The sequence below is a fragment of the Parasteatoda tepidariorum genome, chromosome 10 (genome assembly GCF_982258835.1).
Source record: "Parasteatoda tepidariorum strain Cologne lab strain chromosome 10, Ptep-v5.0, whole genome shotgun sequence".
Lineage (NCBI taxonomy): Eukaryota > Metazoa > Arthropoda > Arachnida > Araneae > Theridiidae > Parasteatoda > Parasteatoda tepidariorum.
Window position 1 is genome coordinate 24,584,571 of NC_141764.1, and position 21,763 is coordinate 24,606,333.

The window sequence follows — 21,763 nt, forward strand, 5'->3', positions numbered from 1 at the left end:
TATATTTCAGTATTCTGAAATAAAAAACACGAATTTGTAAAAAAAAAAAATTTTGTTTCAGAAACAATTTTTTTCTTTTTTTAAATCAGCAGTGGGGACAAGTGAGGGAATGACATATTGGTATATTTTAATTACCTAAAATAAATAAAAAATGAAAATTGATAATTTTATTTTTTTTCTTTTGTTAGCTTGCATTCTGAAGGACACTTTCCCTGAATTTTTTTTTCGTAAGCTGTAAAACAAACATAAAATATACTGGGGACATGAAAATGACTGTTTTTGTGAGAATGACCCATATATATATATATATATATATATATATATATATATATATATATATATATATATATATATATATATATATATATATATATATATATATATATATATATATATATATATATATATATATATATATATATTCAACATTTGAAACTCCATTTCTTACTCTAGGTATGTCTGCATTCACTTTTCTCTTAACTTTAAGTTTTAATACACCAGTGGAGTGAAACGGAAATTGTGATAAATAGTTTCTCCTACTGTATAGCCTCTTAATATAGCCCTCTATGAATATGAATATGAACTATTCCGAAAACGGAAGAAAAAAAACGGCAACACGAGACAACGGCAACGAGAAAAATTTAATTTCCAATTTCTAATTTTTGGATGATTAAAATATTATTCCTACGCTGTGATCTCCGTGATCATAAAAATGAGCAAATTTTGAGGCTTATTTATATTATTTATTGCTAGCAATAATTTTCATCTGGGTAAAAAAAATATCACTAAATTGGCGATTTTTTTAAACGCTTAATAACTTTCAGAGTATTAAAATTATTGGTTTGTTTTAGTGCCCAGACGATCCTTTGTGGCAAAATGGAACATATAGTTTAAAATTACATCTTTGTTTCATGTTCAAGGCATTTAAATTGTGACTTCATACATTTTATTTTGTTAAAAGAGTTTTGAAAAACGGTGTTAAGCATTTGTGGTAATAATGACTTGAAAGTCGTCTTTTGAAAAAATGGATGAATTTAGCATTTCTCTGACAGAAATTGTTTCCTAAACCCAGACATCAACGAAACACTTTTCTTTTCGAAGAACATTTTTCAAGTTTATTTTTTCAAGAAGCGTTAATGTAGAAAAGATAATAGAGAGAAAAATAAGAGCAAACTATCATTTAAATGTGTCTTTATTTACATTTCAACAATAAAATTCATTATAGCACAGGTATCATACATTTTAAGTAATCACAAATAACAGCAGATGTCACTTTATCTTTGCTGAAAGCTCAAAAATGTTTCAATTCAACTTCGCACACCACTTTATTTCTGTTTATGAATAATATGAATCACAACTTCTTCATTACACAATCCTGCTCATTCTGCAAAATATGGGGCATTCTTTAAGCAATGAGAGGGAGTTTTTTTAATCATTGTTCTGAATTCATTTAATAGTTAAAATAATAGAAATCATTTAGTAGATTAAGTTATATTTTAAGCTTATTGTTAATGTTGAAAAAATACTTTTTAAGCTACACAGAAATATTTCCACGACCGAAAATAACTCTCTTTATATTTTAATTTTATTAATTAATTCAAAAAATTACAAAGCTTATTTTTTCAGAATTTATTTAAACAATTGTTTTTATTTTTAAATACAAGTTAGGTTTTGCTTAATATTTTTTTCATTAAACTACCACAAACTAGTTTTTTTATTTAATAGATATGCACTTTTGTTCTACATCATGTGTAAAATTTGTATTTGGTCATCTAAATCAATTTATGTTTTTCAGACAGATAAGGTGTCTTTCCTTGAGATTTAAGTTATAATATAATTTCAACTTAATTTACTTGTTTTGGTACTTTTTTTAAAAATAATTTTGAAACTGAATCTAATTTCAACGGAAGACAGAGTTTTTTTTTTATTATCTTTAAGTTAAAACGAAATTTATGATTACATAAACTAATTATAAAATTTTATTATCCATGCTGTTAAAGGAATTTTTCTATTTTTGTGCTTTATAAAAATATATTAATAATTGTAATTGAAAATTTAAATTTCGAATCTACAATTTGAAAACAATGATATATTTCTGGTCTCCAAATTACCTGTTCTATCAATTAATTCAATCTTTAAGTTTTACTTAGAACTCTCGAAACATATGTTTCGAGTGTGTTTTTCAGGAAGTGTTGTTCGAGTGTGTTTTTAGAACACAAAGAGTTACTTTGTTTTCATACTTCTTTGAAATTTTTAAGCACCAATTGTGAGCTAAAAAGAAGAAAAAATTGAAATAGACTGCCGTATTTCAAAATTTTCACAATTAAGGAGCGAATTGAATTAAAGAAGAGAATTAATTGAAAAGAACATTTAATTGACACTTCTTTCACAAGTTTCAATAAATCAATAAGGTAAAAATGTCCTCTTTCCTTTCAAAATATTAATGTTTCTTTAAATTTACGTATTTTGAAGCGGATATTCTCCTTTAATAAAAAATGGTTAAATTCCTGATTTTTCCAGATACGTTTCAGCTTATTTGGCGCATCACTATAAATTCCGTCCTCCGAATTTAATGGTTTAGCGCCAATATTCAGGCACCGATGCCAAAACCTTCAGCTACCTAAGTAACTGTCGTATACATAACGAATTAAAGGTCTCTGTATGGGCTGGGAAGTGATAATATTCTTGCTATCATAAAATTATCCATGTTACAATTACATAAAGTATGGTATTCATACGTAATTTGCATCTTTCTTCAGTTTCATTTGTAAATTCGCAATCACAAAATTCCAAATGCTATCTTGATCGACTTGGCGAATCAGTGTCAATTCCATCGTCCATGTGACTCGGTGATTCATCGCCATTACGCCATAGGGCATCTCTAATATCAGCACCAACAGACTCAGCTGCAGCAGCGGCTATCGTATGGAGGACAACGTCCACTTTCATGGTATGAGAAGCGTCCAGTGTAGTGGCAGGAGTAATGAACTTCACGTGATTGTTGTTTTTTGGCGTGGAGTTTGGCCGTTTGCTGGTGTGAAGAATCGAAGACTTTGGTGCCAATGCAGCTGATGATGTTGTGTTTGTGCCAGCAAATGTGATTTGCGTGGATTCTAGTTTGTCTCCCATTTCTCGTATGGAGATTTCTGGAGAAGAGCCACCGGAAAAAAAGGAGATTTTCTCCCTGGCTGGAATATCCAGTGTTACAGATCGAACCCTGAAAAAAATTGAACTCAGTTATTTTCTGACGATACAGATGTAAAATCAAAGGAAAAAAGAACATTTCCAAAATCTTATGGATCATTATTATGGTCTATTACAATAGATTAAGGCGGAAAACACCACAATTCTTATTGTTAAATGAAATTGAAAAGTCAAATTAAGATTTTCTTTTCTCACTAAAATTATCAATTAAAATATTTAGACCTTCTTGTATTTAAAATATTTAGATTCTCCTTGACATCAATCGATTCAAAATAAAACCTGCCGTTTATCTGTAATGGTAAAAAAAGGGTTAGTCAGACTTTGCTGTCTTACAACTCCAGAAACATTCGTGCAAACATTCTGAAATTTGAGAACAAGTGCAATATTAGCCCCAGTCTTCGAAACAAAAGTTGAAATTATTTATTTTGTTTGTTCAAAATGAACAGATGAGAAACAAGTTCTTACATTGAATTAACAATACGCATAATTTCAAATGCTGTAAATGTTTCCATTTTTTAGAACCAAGTATTTTAAAAATCATGTGAAACAGAGTTTGTTTTGTTTACAGGTACACTTTAGATGCATATTTCTATAGAACTAAATAATGCAAATGTGATGATAATTGAAATTTAAAAAATATATTTGTAGATTGCAGTGTTATTTCATCTGCAATATTGCTTGATTTCAGTACATTTTGATTACCATATGTCGATGGTCATCAATATTAAAACTTTGGTGCCATGTGAATTGTTCTTTCACGTGAATAAGTATAATTAAGCATTTATTCAAGTAATAAGTCTTTAAATAAGTACAAGCAAAAGTCACTTTCAATGAAATGAATTTTTAGAAATATATTTTGCTTAATCTAATAACGTTTCTAATAAGAGAAAAGAATAGTTAAAATAAGGTAATTATTTAAATACCATTTAATTTTACTTTAGATAACTTTCTGTTCCGCGCATGATTGGGTAGTGATAAAGAATACCTATTTATTGATTAATTACGAATATTTATACGATACCTGTTTATTGATTAATTTGTTTTTATTCAGTACTAGCCGCCAAAGGCGCCCAGCTGTCCGCCAAGCTAAAGGTTTTCACAAATAAAGTTTTTAAAACATAGCCGGAAATCTGAAGATTAGTGGACAATTAAAGTGTTCCTGTCCAGCAATTTTGTCTTCATATCCAGTTCTGCTGCAGATGTGTTATAGCTCTTGAGGATGTTTGAAATTATATAGCTACAACGCTTAAGAAAAAAAAAAACTAAAATGCTAAATACATGAAAAGAACACGAAAACGAATAAATTTTTTATGGTATCAATTTCTATTTCTATATAATTTTTTATGGTATCAAATTCTATTTCTATATCTGTTACGTCAAGCACTCAGGTATTATAATTTGATCTAGTTGTGCTTGTATAATTTTGATCTAGTTGCGCTTTCTACGTCATTTTGTTAACATCGTTTGGTTTGTTTTCTCTAAGTTAACTTTCAAAAAATTGGCTGGCATCAGCATTTTTATTCTTTAAGTTGTTTATTTTTTCTTTTGGAATTTGTTCCTTTTTAGCGAAATGTTTTTCAACCTAATCGAATTCTTTGCCGACTGTTCTCTGTATATATAAAGAAAATAAAGTAAATATTTTTAAAGTGTTGTGAAAAGAATTTTTAGTTGTACAAAGTACTACAATATCGCTATAAAAATTATCGTCTTCGCTTAAGAAAAAAAATAGAGCGTGGAAAGAAGAAGAAAAACTTATTATAACAATTATGAACAGCGACAAATATATCAAAGCGAAGCGTTCTATTTACGTATCGAATATGTTGCCACATTTTTAATACAGAAGTTAAACTTTTCTCCACTTTAAATGTAAACTAATGCGAACTTTACAATTAAATTATTAATTCCTTCGTATATTATTGGTTTAAGTTGTCGAAAATTAATATTTCAATTGTGAGGTTCGCATTAGCATACATTTATAAGAGTGGGGAAAAGTATATGCATTTTTTAATAGTTTTTTGAATATGGCTCTTTGAAGACGAAAAAGCAGACGAAAAGCATAGACTTACAAAATGACTGATAACTAAATAACTAATCAAAATTTTTGAAAAAGAAAAAAAATACTTCTTCATTATGTCAAAACACAATTATGGGCCGAGTTTCGTGCCCGGGCGAGGCTTCTGGGGCGATATATTGTGATTACAGACAGACAGACACACACACAGCCGCGTTTATTATTATGTATAGATGTATAGATGTATAGATGTATAGATAAAGCGTTGGTTTTCAACTAGTGTAAAATAACTTTATTCTTGGCTATTTTGATTTTCAAATAAAATTTAATTCCACGTCTTTCCACTCTTTTTTAAAATTGCTCAAAGTCCTTTCCGTTTTACCTGAACTATCAGAATGTTCAATATTAATTCGATTGCACATAATAACAGATTTTATTCCATATGGTCTTATCTTTTGTTTTTTTATTCCTACTGTAGCGCATATTTTAACTAAAGTATTTTAAGAAATTGATTTGAGTAGACAATTATAAGTAATCTTTTAACGACATGTTCCATAAATTTTTATTTCTAAATATTTATAACCGGAAGAATATGATACTAACAGTTGTATCCGGTATGGTGCTAGCTGAAATGTGATAGCAAATCTGGAGAGTGGTCAAAAATTCGAACCCCATGAACCTAATTTTACTTTTTCTGTTTTTCAGGAACTGATTTAACTATATGATAAATTTAGCTTACTTATAAAACTTGTTTATTTTAATTGAATTCCTCTTAAAACGTCATTTTTGTATTTGTTTATTGTTTTTAGTGATGGTAAAAAAAATTGATTTTTTAGGTGTACAAATTCATAAACTATTTTATGTCATTTTAAAGGAAAAATCATAAATTTTAGTGTAATTAGTCAAATAGTTTTTGTCAAGTAAAAATTTTAAAGATATAACATTTTTGAAATTTTATTATTCAGAAACTTAGTGAATATCATTTAAATTTAAAATTTTTTTTTTGGTTTAAAATCATCCTAGAATTTTTGAATTTAGCAATTCGAGATACTTTGACCTTTTTAATGGAACTACCGCTCGTCTGCATGCAACTGGGACTATATTCTCCAGATTGCGGCTATACCCCCTATTTTGAATGTCAAGAATAAAAGTTAAATATTCCAAGAAGATGTTTTTGTGTTTGATATTGTAGATTAAAATAAAATCTTTCAAATTAATTAGCATGTTTAAGTATTACGCGATTTTAAGGATTACGGATTAAGTATTGCACATACTTAGGGATCACGATAGAATCTTAATTAGTGAAAATATCGATCATTAGATCAAAAGTTATTAAAGTGTTCTTTCGAATTTTTTTTGCAATGTACAGCACAGCTTTAGCATAGCCAAACGTAAACATAGAGATATTTTAACAAAGACTCATTTTAAAGGAATATTTATTTATCACGCATTTTAAAAATAAAATACCGATATTTATGTACCGTTTTCCTTGACATAAAAAAATCCTCTTTGCCAAAGTATGAGAATAAGATATAGAGCTCGATTATAAAATACGACAGTAAGCAATATTTAATGCTGTAATAATTAAATTTGACGCAAACATTTCCCGCCTAATTTATTTCGTATCTTGAAATAATGGTTAGGAAAGCAGTTCAAAACATCTGCTCGGCGTGTATTTTCAAGCATCTGCGACAAGTAGATTAATGAATCGTGGATTAAAACAGTTAGTCATACACACGTGAACTTAGTCTAATGATGAAGTTTCTTTTCTACATTCGGCGCATCGTTAGTCTTCCCTCCATTCACAAATTAAGTTTATTTAAAATTTGGAACTCTTCTTCTCAAACTTATTCTTAATCTTATGAATGATTAATTTAAATAGTAAAGATTTAGAGGGAGATCCTACAGAAATTTCGAGATTCTAGAGATTCTAATTTTAATTATTATATTTTTTTAAAACATTTTGCATCTGGATGGATATTTATGGGTCATTATGTAGGACGTTTCATTTTATTTATACGCATATACACGGAAGAGCCATTACATTATGACCACACTGCTAATTACATGTAGTACCACCCTTAGCCCTCAAAACTGCTAGCACCCGCCGCGGCATTCATTCTGCAAGGTGCTGATAGGTAGTCTGAGGTATCTGGTACCAAGCGCTCACGAACTGGTTCTGCAATTCCCTCACATTGCGAGGGGGTAGCGTGGCTGCACGAATTTGGTTTTCCATGTAGGACCACAAATGCTCTATTGGATTAAGGTCAGGTGAATTTGGGGGCCAAGACATGATTTGAAAGTCACTGGAATGTTCTTCGAACCAATCCATGACGATTCGACCCTTATGACATGGTGCATTATCCTGTTGGTAAACACCATTCCCCGCAGGAAAAACTGTTGCCATGAATGGGTGAACGTGGTCTGCAACTATGTTCAAGTAGCTTACAGACGTCAGGGATTGTTCTATGAGGATTATGGTAATGTGCCCCGTGAAAACATTGTTCCTGGGAGAGAAACCATGAAAACCTGGGTGAGCCCATTGTTATTAATGGACGGTGGTCATAATGTAATGGCTCTTCGGTGTATGCTACTGTGAATGACCGAAATCAAGATAATGTCGACTTTCACTGGTGAATGTCAAAAAATAACAAATTCGCTTTGATGAATGTCTGAAATATTTGTTACATATTTCGAGCATTCATTGATATTATTATTCATTGATATTATTATAGATTGATATTATTATTCATTGATGTTATTATTCATTGATATTATTATATATTGATATTATTATATATTGATATTATTATTCACTGATATTATTATTCATTGATATTATTATATATTGATATTATTATTCATTGATATTATTATTCATTGATATTATTATATATTGATATTATTATATATTGATATTATTATATATTGATATTATTATTCATTGATATTATTATTCATTGATATTATTATATATTGATATTATTATTCATTGATATTATTATTCATTGATATTATTATTCATTGATATTATTATTCATTGATATTATTATATATTGATATTATTATTCATTGATATTATTATTCATTGATATTATTATATATTGATATTATTATTCATTGATATTATTATTCATTGATATTATTATATATTGAAATTATTATTCATTGATATTATTATTCATTGATATTATTATATATTGATATTATTATATATTGATATTATTATTCATTGATATTATTATTCATTGATATTATTATATATTGATATTATTATTCATTGATATTATTATTCATTGATATTATTGTTCATTGATATTATTATATATTGATGTTATTATATATTGATATTATTATTCATTGATATTATTGTTCATTGATATTATTATTCATTGATATTATTATTCATTGATATTATTATTCATTGATATTATTATATATTGATATTATTATTCATTGATATTATTGTTCATTGATATTATTATTCATTGATATTATTATATATTGATATTATTATATATTGATATTATTATATATTGATATGTATATATTGATATGTATTATATATTGATATGTCTGATGATATATATTATTATTATTCATTGATATTATTATTCTTTGATATTATTATATATTGATATTATTATTCATTGATATTATTATTCATTGATATTATTATATATTGATATTATTATTCATTGATATTATTATTCATTGATATTATTATTCATTGATATTATTATTCATTGATATTATTATTCATTGATATTATTATATATTGATATTCTTATATATTGATATTATTATCCATTGATATTATTATTCATTGATATTATTATATATTGATATTATTATTCATTGATATTATTATTCATTGATATTATTATATATTGAAATTATTATTCATTGATATTATTATTCATTGATATTATTATATATTGATATTATTATATATTGATATTATTATTCATTGATATTATTATTCATTGATATTATTATATATTGATATTATTATTCATTGATATTATTATTCATTGATATTATTGTTCATTGATATTATTATTCATTGATATTATTATTCATTGATATTATTATATATTGATATTATTATATATTGATATTATTATTCATTGATATTATCATTCATTGATATTATTATTCATTGATATTATTTTATATTGATATTATTATTCATTGATATTATTATTCATTGATATTATTATATATTGATATTATTATTCATTGATATTATTATTCATTGATATTATTATATATTGATATTATTATTCATTGATATTACTGTTCAGTGATATTATTATTCATTGATATTATTATTCATTGATATTATTATATTTATTCGATATTTTAATACCTGCTGAGGATAGATAAGTAGAAACATCAGTGTTCGGAGTACCGGTTAAATGCATACTGGGCAGTAACACTTATCCTCAAAGAAATATTGATGTAGGGCATACCGAACAAATGTATACCGGGTACTGGCACTGAAACTTAAAAAAACACCGGTATGGGGCATACCGGGAAAATGTATACCGGGCAGCGGCTCCTAACTAGACCTAGTATATATTTCGGACATTTACCAAAGCGGCTATGTGATTGTCAACATTCACACCGGTGGAAGTCTACAACCAAAGACTTTAGTCATTCACAGAAACATATATATTTAAAACAACTATTAACATATTAACAAATGATATTAACATAGTAAAACAGTTAGTCAAACACACATAAACTTACTAAATGATTAAAAATTTCATTTGCTTTTAAAAAATATAAGTAGCAAATAACTGTCAACATGCTTCAAGCACTTGTAAAGTAGGCGCCCATTTTCAAGATCTGCCAGACGTGAATAAGGAGAAATAAAATTGATTTGAAATAAAAAAAAGCAAAGTTGCCAATGGAAAAATAAAGGTGAGAAACAAAACTAAGGAAACCACAGTAGCCGAGAGTGAAAAGAGGAAAAACATAATATGAACCACTGTGACCAAGAGAGGAAAATTAAGGTAAATACCCTGATTTGCCCCCACTGATTCCCTCAGGGGCTTAATATCTGACTCCCCCCCCCTCTCGGCTACTGTGGTTTTTCCAGTTATGTTTCTCATCTTTATTTTTCCATTTTTCGCTGGCAACTTAACGATTTTATTTCAAATAATTTTTGTTCTTCTCTTTCACGTCTGGCATGCCTTGAAAATAGGCACCGATTTTTGAAGTGCTTTATTATTTGCTATTTATTTATTTCTAGAGCGAATGAAGTTTTTGATAGGGTAATATCTTACCGCTTCAGTTTCTTAGGATTACTTAACACGAGAACTTAGTTTAATGAAGTTTCTGTTCTACATTCGATGTATCGTTAGTCTCTCTCCATTCACAAATTAAGCTTATTTAAGCTTTAGAACTTTTCTCAAAGTTAATCTTATGAATAATTATGTGATTTTTTTTAATGCTAAAGATTAAGAAAAAATTCTAAAGAGATTTAACGATTCTAATTTTAATTATATTTTTTAAATTTTTTTCCCCTCGGATTGTGTATTTATGTGTTAATGTTACGGAAAGGCGGACACTTATGGGTTACTGTTAATAAGGTTTGACACTTATGGACTCAGTAAATTAAACTGTAACAAAATATAAGAGTGACAACGAACACTATCTACCAATAAGTCTTTGGACACGTGTGATTGAAAAAAAAAACTTTATTCATAATCAATAGTTGGAAGAGCCTCCACGAGAGGCAATTACAGCGTGAACCCTCCAGGACATACTTTCCACAAATCCTTGCGTGACGGCTAGTGGTATTTTCTTCCACTCGACTTGAAGAAGACATGTAAGCTCCTTCACCGATTTTGCACGGGTAGTACACCCCTGAATTCGGTGATCCAATTCGTCTCAGAGTTTATCGATAGGGTTCAGGTCTGGGCTCCGGGCCGGCCAGTCCATTCGATTAACCCCATTGTCCCCATACCAAGCCTTAGTAACCCTCGCTGCATGACAGCTGGCATTGTCGTCCTGGAAGTAACAGGGGTCCACCCCGTAAAACTGCCACAACGCAGGAAGCACATTGTCATTCAAAATAGTGAAATAGGCTTCTTGCATAGGACTAATGCCGATGTTGTTCCCTACACGATATATACCGGCGAAAGGCGTGACGTATCTCAGAACCGCAGATATAGTCATTTGCGTGTCCAAATACTTATTGGCAGATAGTGTATGAGAAAAAAAGAAGGGTGTAGAATTATGGATATTTATACATAAGGTTGGAAATTAATGAGTTATAGATAAAGAAATTTTTTATTGTGCATAAAAGAAGGCCCTTATTGGTTATAATACGTCAGAGTGTGTAATTATGGGTTAGTATACAATAAGGATTGCAATTTTGGATAACTAACCGTGTGAGGCTGAGTGCAAATGGTGCCAATGTTTAGAATTTATAATAAAGCTTCCAAGTTACTATGGATTTATTTTTACGTACAAGTAGAAGAAACTCGCCATCATATACTGTTGTTGTGTGTATTTGTTCGGTTTACAATATGACTTTTGCTATTTACCATCCAATATGCAAATTCATTTAAATTTGGATGAAGACATAAAACCTGAAGATAACTCTCAGAACTTGGCACAATCCTTACATTTTAAGTATGTCGTAATATTAATTTCCTTCGATCGAATTATGATTCTCAAACTTTCAGAATTTAAAAAGCAAACTGAAAAAATATCACGAACGGTAAAATTACCTGTAATAATAAATAAAACATCAATGCTAAAGCTTCCTAGAAAGTCAGGCATGTTCACACATTGTTTCGTAAACAGATCATATGCGGAAGAATACACCTGAAGTCTTAAAGATTCCATTTCTTTTCTGGAATCTTGTCATTATAAATACTCCATAAGAGTAGACACCCACCCTGTTTTGAGTATTTATTAAGTTCCAAAGTTATGAAAGATCGAAACTTTTCGAATCGGATCAAAATTACTACAAATTCAATGCACAGTGTGAACAATGAATGACGGCAACAAAGTTAATAGTGTCTATAAGCGATGTCTGGTAGAAGACTAAAAAGGAAAATTTGAATTTATACAAAACAAAACCAAAATTTATGTGAAGAGCACAAAAGCAAATACTAGAGTTATTAATGTGTTAACTACCCATAGAGGCTCAAGCAGGGCTCGAAAAAACTTAGAAATTTTACCCGTCCCCGAGGACGGCTTGCCCAACAATGTACCCGTCCTCCTTTGAAACTAACCCGTAGCTTCTAAATAAATAAAAATATGATTTTCTCTTATTTATTACAAACATTTATGTAAATTTACGCAATGAATTAGTAGTTACTTGGATTACATTATGCAGTAATAAACGAAATACTAGGTTAATAATAGTAACCTAGTATTTCTTTTATGAAATAATTTAAATGACTAAGGTCCAGTTATCTGGAATGTCAATTTATCCGAGGGTACTGCGTTTTTTAAATGAATCAAATATGACGTTTGCCAGTTCTACAATCAAGCCAATGATTTACAGAGGTTTCTGCACAGAAATCGGAAGGGGGTTTTCCATTTAGGTAGAAGTTCATAATTACGTTTAACGCTTCTTGTTTAAGACCAGTAAGTAATGTGGGTTTTCTTCTGTAAGTTCATTGCTGAAAAGCCCCTTTCAAACACTGCAGTACTCCCAGACAGAGAAAACATCAATTCTAATAGCAAGAATTGAAAATGTATCACGAAAATTAACGGGGAAATTGCCGTCCGCGCGGACGTCGGATTCGAGAAATTCGTTGTCCGCGGGAAATTTTTGACCGCCGAGGACGGGCGGACGGGCTGTTTTTCGAGCCCTGGGCTCAAGGTGGCCGAGGTTTTTGAAAACCGCTTACACCCATCGAATACATGCGAAATACGTGCTTATAGAATTTGTGGAATCGTAAGTTCTGTGGTCGGCTGCCGTGATGAACCATACGGTACACAGGAATCTGTATGAAAATTTTCTTACCCTTCAGATCTATAAAAATTGAGGAAATTGCCTCAAAGTGAGTGATGCTGCTATCTATCAGTGGGGTTTTGAGTTTATTCACCTTTGCGGCGCTCTCTTACCAAACTTGTGGCGCAACTACCACTATAAATGTTAAATAACAAATCACGTCCGGGTCACCATTGAGGGGTTATAATTATCAACTATGCCAATCTTCATCTATCAAAAGATCTCCCTATAGAATCAAGTTAACATGTCTTATATACAAGTGAATTGGTATTTAACATTTATAGTGGTAGTTACGCCACAAACTAAAGGCGCGCCTTCCGGAATTCTTTCGCCAAAGGCCAATGGTTGGAGAGCTTGGCTTATTCACGTGTCACTAAAAACAGCACCACCTCCAACTATAAACCATATAGTGCCACTAACTTCTGGAGTATTTCTCTGTATTTTGCTGTTCTTTTAGGATTAATTTGCAATCTAAGATCATTTTATTCCCCTATTAGGCACTGGTGTCTTTTAGTATCAATAAAGGTACTATTTTTAAAATGAAATTACTATGATTGATTTTTAGTTATTTATGATATGGCTAGTAAATTAAAAGATAAAAGAATAACGTATAAGAAAGAAATAGTCAAGAATAGAAAATCAGGGAAATTATCAGTGAAGTGTAAATGTGCGAACGAGCAAATCAGCCTGTTATTATTCTCTTGTGTATTTTAGTCTACCTCTTTATAAATTACGGTACTCCTTTTAAAATGAATGATTTTACAATGAATGTTTTCTAGGTTTTTCGATATAATGAGTGAGTTAAAAAGCAAAAGAATGATGGATAAAGAGAAAAGAATTTAAATTAACGAATCAGCGAAATAAGTTAAGTGTTATTTTGTGAAATAGCAAATAAGTTTACATATAAGCAATAAATATAAGCTCTTAATTTTTGCGAATTTTTTTCCCCCATTTATGATAGTTTAACGGCTTGACATCCTCTTCAGAGTTTTACTATTCATAACTTTCTGACGCAGATGGAATACCTGTGTTACATTTATATATATCTTTTTTCACGTTCTAATTACAAGCAAAAATATAATTTGGTATTTTTAATTATAAGAAAATCTGATAGTAACTAAAAACTGTTAGATTATCGAAATTATATTTGTACTGAAATATAAAATCAATTCAGTTCGAAAAAACTTTTTTTCACTCAAATTCAAAAATTTATTAAAAATTTTGTAAATGAAGGAAATTTTACTGATGATCAACTGTGTTTCTCTTAGATCTAAAATATATATAGTTTGGAAAGATTTTAATTTTAAGGCAGAAAAGAGACCAGTATTTCAAGTTTTATTTCATAACGATAAATTATTAAAAATGCTAATATTTTTCACTTATTTTGACATCAATTGATACAAAATATTAAAAAAATTATAAAAATATTTTTAATAAATTCATAATTTATTTATAAATTCAATAATTTATTCCAAACAATAACATTAAAAAAATGTTTAAGTTTTGTGAATTCTGTTCAATTTTTTCCGCTATAAACTAATCGTTATCTTACCAAGAATAAAATAAAAAACCATGCCAATTATATAAATTATTAAAACAACAAAGTTGCAACAGAATGTCACAAAAGAAGCCTTAAGCAATTTGTATGCAATATTTCTTTTCTTTAACATAAAGTTGAATTGTCTAATTTTAGTATGGTGATTGAAAAAAAATGTAACTTAAGATAAGAATACAAAAGAAAAAAATGGTTTAAAAAGCATGGCAGAAAGAATAAAGTATTTTTTTATATTAAAGAGTGTAAAAATAATTTATGTATGCAATAAATATAGAATTGAATTTTCTCAGATACAGTATAACCAATAATTTCAACTCCATTGATTAAAGAATAGGAAATAAAAGTCAGGCTTTTAAATTTTAAATCTTCCTATCTTTCTGTAAAATATGATAGTTATTTCCTTCCCCGCTCTCTCTCCTGAAAATATTGATTTTTCTTTTATGACTGAAAAGTTTTGCTAAATAAAATAGTAGCGTATTAAAGTTGAGAGAAAAGAAAAATAACCGTTCAACATCAATATTTTAGAATTCAATATGCTAGGTTTGAAAGAGTTCTGTTTTTAAGAAAAGTTTAGATCTATCAAATCGCTTGAAAATATTAAACAAAAATAGGTCTAACTTATTTAAACGGTATTCAAAAATTTGGCTTAAGAAAAAAAATGCTTGAAACTTTGAATAACTTTTGATTCAATGAACGAAGTTTCACACACTAAAAATAAATTTTAATTGCACATTGAACTATTAAGTAGGATCATTATAGGTAGGGGAGAGTCGGGTAGCCCCGCTCACTTAAGGAGTATTGCTTATATTTCTGTATAATAATGAGTAATAATCAATATTTTTGCATATTTCTATTGTTTTATCATCTAATAAAATAATGCAAAAAGAACAAACCAAACAAAGAATAGTTTAACTTAAAAAAATAGAAATTTAAAAAAACATGCTTTTCAGCTCTTTTCAAAATGTGTCGGGTAGCCCCGCCCAGTTACAAAAATTATGTTTTTTGACTGTTTTTTCAGGTGTAAATGAAAATGACCAATCTATTGACAATAGGTAAACCTCATTTATCATTTTTATCACAAAATTATTTTATTTATTACATATTTATATACTTTTAGTGAATTCAATCATTTAATAACAATCATTTAATAACAACAATATTTGTTGTTAAAAATGCATATAACATTCAAATTTGAAGCAATAAAATAATAATCTTTGCAACCGTACATTTATCGACGAAATAAAATTGGTCGTTGATACCCGACATTCATGTGAGCGGGGCTACCCGAAATCAAATTTTTTTGTAAATTTGTAATTACTCGAACAATTTTTCACATATAGACTTCTTTCCTTGTGCAAATTAAACTTAAGACTACATACTTTAATGCTGTATATATAGAAAAAATTATTTTTTAGTATTAAAATGTAGTTTAATCGAAACATTCAACCAACTTTTCTTAATTTCATGACTACTGTATTCAACATATTTTCAAAACTATTGTTTACCATGTTAACAGCTGCATAAATACTTGAAACTTGGAAAATAATATTCTTTTAATATAACAACTAATGTCCGATGGCCCATTGACTTGAAAAAATATTCTATACATATGAAATTGACAGTGGGCGGGGGTACCCGCTGGGCGGGGCTACCCGACTCTCCCCTATATTAGTTGTCTCTAAAGACAGCACAGTTATCATTTTACACTGCTTTCTTACATCTTTTTTAATTTATTTTCACATTTTAAAGCAATTTTATTACTATAATTTAATTTTCTCTATATAGAAGTGATTTGCAAAGCTAGCATCTTTATGCAAATGTTAAGTCTCGATAAAATAACTGTTAAAGCAATATTGTTATATTGTAGTGCTAAAACCATATTATCTTTTAGACTTAACTGTTAAAACCATTCTAATATTATATTGGGTTGTTATAACCATATCAATTTTATATTGAACAGTTAAAGTCATCTTCATCTTATATTAAACAGTAAAAATTCATTCTACAAAACTATGAAATAAGTAAACTAACCCCTTTACTAATTAAAAGGAAGATCTAAAATCCAGTAATAAAATAAATGCGGTTTCTATCCAGAGAATATAGTAACTGTAATACTGTATAATATACTGTACAGTAATACTGTATAATATATACTTTAACCGTCCTAGACAAGGCCTATTATTCCATATGAAATGGAAAAAAAAAATATTTTTCGAAATATTCAAAACACAAATTTTTCTTTCCATTTTACAATTTCCTTTAAAATTTCTCGTTCACGTTTTTATTATCATGATTTCATTCCTGCTGCCATTTATAAAAAGAAAAATAAATAATATTCGTTTCGCTACGTACCGAGCAAATTAAAACCGAAAATGTTCGGACATTAACTGCAACCGGTATCATTTCATTCTTGTTTATTTTCTGTTCAGATAGAGAATTCTCTTAAGTTAATTAATCAGGCGTGAAATTGAGCTAGATCAAACAACGATTGCAATTAGGAGAGAGGGCAATAAGATACCAGTTTGTTTTAACAGCAGATAGAGACTGCTTAGTATTGAAAGAGAATCGGAACAGAATGCAAGTAAACAAAAGTAGATTAGATTTTAGGATTTTGTGTAAATAAAAACTAGGCACACTACTGCGCAATATATAATTGGGACGCAAATTGATACTGTTAAAAGACGGAAATTATTTGAGATTGATTTAAATATTGAACAAAAACTTTTAATTTTATTATTACAGAAGTAAAAAATAATAAATTCCATTGCTGAATCTGTCCACTATATGGATCTGAGATATGTCACTGCTATAAAAATAACATGAAAAACTTCAAGTATTAATTAACAACTGTTTAAGAAATATCTTGCGCATCAAGCGATTACATGAAACTTGTAATTCTTAGAAATTCTTAGAAAAGCAAGACAGAAATAGATTGATCTGTAAATTAAAAAGCGTAAATGGAAATAGATTGGTCATGTTCTACGTAAACCTAAAAAAAACTGTTTGATTAGGACCCTCATGGCAATAGAAAAAGAGGAAGACCTAAAAATACTTAGAGCAGGATGATTTTAATCTGTCTTGCTATATGAATCATAGACATGGCACTGCAATAAAAATAGCATAAAAAACTTAAAATATATATTAACAACTGTTTAAGAAGTATCTTGCATATCAAGTGGTTCCATAAAATTTATAATGCAGAAATCTTTAGAAAAGCAAAACGGAAACCGACTGAACAGGAAATTAAAAAGCATAAATGTAACCCTCAGGGGAAAAGAGGAAGACTTAAAAATACTGGTTGCAGGATGATTGTAAACAAATTGAAAACTGTAGGAAAAATAAGGAGAGTGGCAAAATATCTGGTCAAAATAAATTGAGATGGAAAGCTATGATAGAAACCCTATACTCCAATTCGGAGTGAAGAGGTATATGCATGTATATAATGCATATAATACGTATGTAAAAAATTAGAATCCCTTGGGAAGAGATATATTTAGCATCGGAAAAAAATCAATGTGCAATTTTGGCTATTTAAAAGGTTTTATTGATGGATATTTCAATTAGGGGTTTCCTTAGTGTTACAATTATTTGTGTTCTTGAAAAATTAAAACTTCAACAAACTTTCGAAATAGTTAGTCGGCAGAAATTTTGATAGATATTTTTAAAGAAACGTTTTCTAACTATAAAGGCATTGCGAAAAGTTTAAAAAAGTTTTTTTTGGTGACATTCCAAAGCAAACTTGGAGCTAGTAACAAAATAAATTTTTACCATTATAATGAGAAAAGAGCACTTTTTTTAAAAAAAAAATTATAATAAATTCATAAATGATGTATAATGTATAAGACTACATGATGTATAAGAATATGCGCAACATGCTAAAAAAAATTAAATTATACAAAATATATTGTAGAATTATAAAACCTTACTTCCAGCAAGCCTTCAAACTATATTCCTTAGAACCAGAAAAAAAACAATATTTAAATATAATGAAACAATATTGGCTTTCAAATAATGATATTGTTAGATTTCCTAACACATGAATTTATAACAATAGAAAATATTTTGTTTTTATTAGAAAAGAAAATTTTCAAAAAACTTCAAAATCTTATGTATTTTCTATACAACTAGAAAAAAGTATACAATATTTAAATATATTGGAATAATATTGGATTAAAGAAAGTTATAGGGAGATTTTCCATATCTTTCTTTATAACAGTACAAAATATTTTATTTTGTTTCAATCCCAAATTTTCAACAAACAAAATATTTTCCATGTAACAAGAAAAAAATAATATTTGAATAAATATAAAAAAGGAGCATTATGTACATCTTTATAAAGAATGTTAATGATAGATGTTTTTCAATAAATAATATTTTGGCAGTGCAAAATAACCTGTTCTAAGAGAAAACAAAATATTAACAAAACTCCTTGTGATTACAAAAGAGCTAGATTTAAATATATTTGTACATTGTTGGTTTTTAAGAAATTATGCTGGTAGATTTACGTATAAATGATTTTTATTAAATAACCTAGTTTCTGATGTGAGAATTAGCTATCAACTAATGCCAGTTCTAGAAACTATAAAAGTACTAATTTGGAAACGAAGTTAAGGAATAGTATGTAATAATATCATATATGTAGAAAAATAGTTGCATAGGTATACTTATCTTCAATCATATAATACTTAATCATACAACCATTGAACCATTTTAACCTGCTTTGAGCATGTTTCTTCAATGTTACTTTTAACCATGTTTAAAATTTTGCTAATACTTCACGTAAAACATGCGCAACAAGTAAACGAAATTTCGATTATTTAAAATTTTAAGACTAATCAGGCTTACAACAAAATGATTAAATTAAAATATAACTGTATAAAGCACAGTTAACAGATAACGTAAGGCAACAGCAAGCACATAACGTGATTTCTACAAAATGGATAAATGGGCAATTAGACGTTTATCGAACAATAGAAATATCCGTTAATATACATTTTAAATAAATTCAATCAAGTGCGTATAAGGCAATGTCAATTAAATCATAATTTGGTGAGCTCTATATTTTAAGACCGCTTTCGTATGGAATATTAAACATTCTCGAAATCTAAACACATTAAACTCTAAACCTTTAATAATATTGCTCGAGCCTTTTGAATAAGCTTAATTGAAAGAGCTGATGGCTAATGTGCTATATCATTGGGTTTAATCTTTAAAGGGAGAGAAATTTATATCACAGTAATACTACTTAATAAGGCTTGATTTATTATGAGTACTTATCTTGTTTTCATACTACTCTATTCAAAATTATGAATTAGAATGAATGGAAAAATCTGCTACTTTATTTACCTTATCGTTACAGTGTGAGACATTTGAGTAGGTAAAGAAAGTAAAAATCGCACTGAATTTACCAGAATAATACTGAATTTGCTTTTTTGCGTTCCTCCACAGTTATTGGGAAAAAAGGAAATTTAGCTATTTTTTTCCTGTAGCAAAATCTCTCCCTTAATGATAGAATTATTATTCTAAAATTTTATACAATGTTGTATGTTAACAACATGGAAAAATTTATTCAATTACTTTATTACTAATCATTTGTGGAAAAAAATATTAAAGAACTTAAATAAGGACGAATAAATCGCGTATAAACAGCTAGTTTATATTTGCTTCATTAGAGGATTCTTCCCTACTCTCTTCCTACTTTAGAATTGTAGTGTAATCCTATTTTTTACTTGACATTTCCTTTTCTTTAGTTTGTTTTCATATTAAATTTTTCTGTAGAAAAATCTTTCCCTAAATTATAAAATTACTAGTAGGCTGCGCCCCCTGCTCGCTAACGCTCGCCAACCCCCGAAAATTGCTACGCAATCTTATATGGTTTGCTTCGCAAACCAAGCTCGCTTTGTTCGCTACTAACTTAGGTACATTGCAAATGCACAAAATTCTAAGAATTCAAAACAATCATTCAAATTCATATAAAAACTTTTTTTTAAAGAATTAAATCTTTTTAGTAAATACTAAGTCATTAAAATAAATTTGAATTCAAATAAATGACATGTAATTCGTTAAACCTATTAGAAATGTATAGTATAATTCGTGATATAAATCAAAAATCGTCAAATAAATTCGTAATATATAAATTCTTGAAAAAAAGCGCTATCGACAAAATACTAAAAGAGTGATCTATCGACAAAGACTACTCACTTCTGCCTAGCTTAATAGTTTGAGATTGCCGCAGCTGATGCTCTCTGGTTATTTCAGTTTCCATTTTTAAAAGCGCTACATGTTGAGCCACCTCCACTAGATTTGGCATGCGACATCATTGGTCGATTCGCCGTGTAAGAGAAATAGTAACGTAAACAAAACAAAGGAAACGTTGCCACCGGCGGAAAAGAAATGCAGCCAAAATTTGGGAGCCACATAAGAGAATTATATATATTAGATTATTCTCAAACTTTTGTACAATGTTCTATGTTAACAACGAGGAAAAATTTAGTCAATGACTGTTTTAATATTTTTTTTCCGCAAACGATTAGTAATAAACTCTTAAACAATAACGAATAAATTGGATATAAACAGCTAATTCATATTTACTTTATTAGAGTATTCTACCCTGTTCGCGTTCGACCACACGATTGTAGCGCAATCATATTTTTTCTCCCTTGACGTTTCCTTTTCTTTATTTTCTACTCCTATTGTAATTTTTCTCAGATTTAGAGCAAAATTTTATTTGGATAAAATTTAAATATGTTTGACCACTTCAATGTCATCTATAATTTTGTTTCTTAAATTCCTATTTTATTTTTGATTAACATAGAAAGTCTTTGAACGTTGTTATGACTAAAAAGATTATTTCGTAATAATATGAAAAGTTAACTCTTAATTTTTCTTCTTCTTTTGAATAGCCATCGTTTTAATTGCATTTATTGACTGAAAAAAATTCAACATAAAGTTCATTTTTAAAATAAAGACACTTTATGTATTTGTTAATTATTGTATCACAATTAATAAG

General features: G+C 28.5%; 1 protein-coding gene across 1 annotated transcript in view; it reads right to left on the minus strand.

The window, feature by feature from the left end:
* Nucleotides 1-1,174: 1,174 nt before the first annotated feature.
* The window catches only part of LOC107454237 (uncharacterized), a 170,919-nt gene continuing 150,330 nt past the window's right edge, over nt 1,175-21,763 (minus strand). The window contains exon 4 of the mRNA XM_043043231.3: nt 1,175-3,217. Within this exon, the coding sequence (XP_042899165.2) occupies nt 2,797-3,217 (421 nt within the window). The 3' untranslated portion in view covers nt 1,175-2,796. The remainder of the gene's footprint in view (nt 3,218-21,763) is intronic.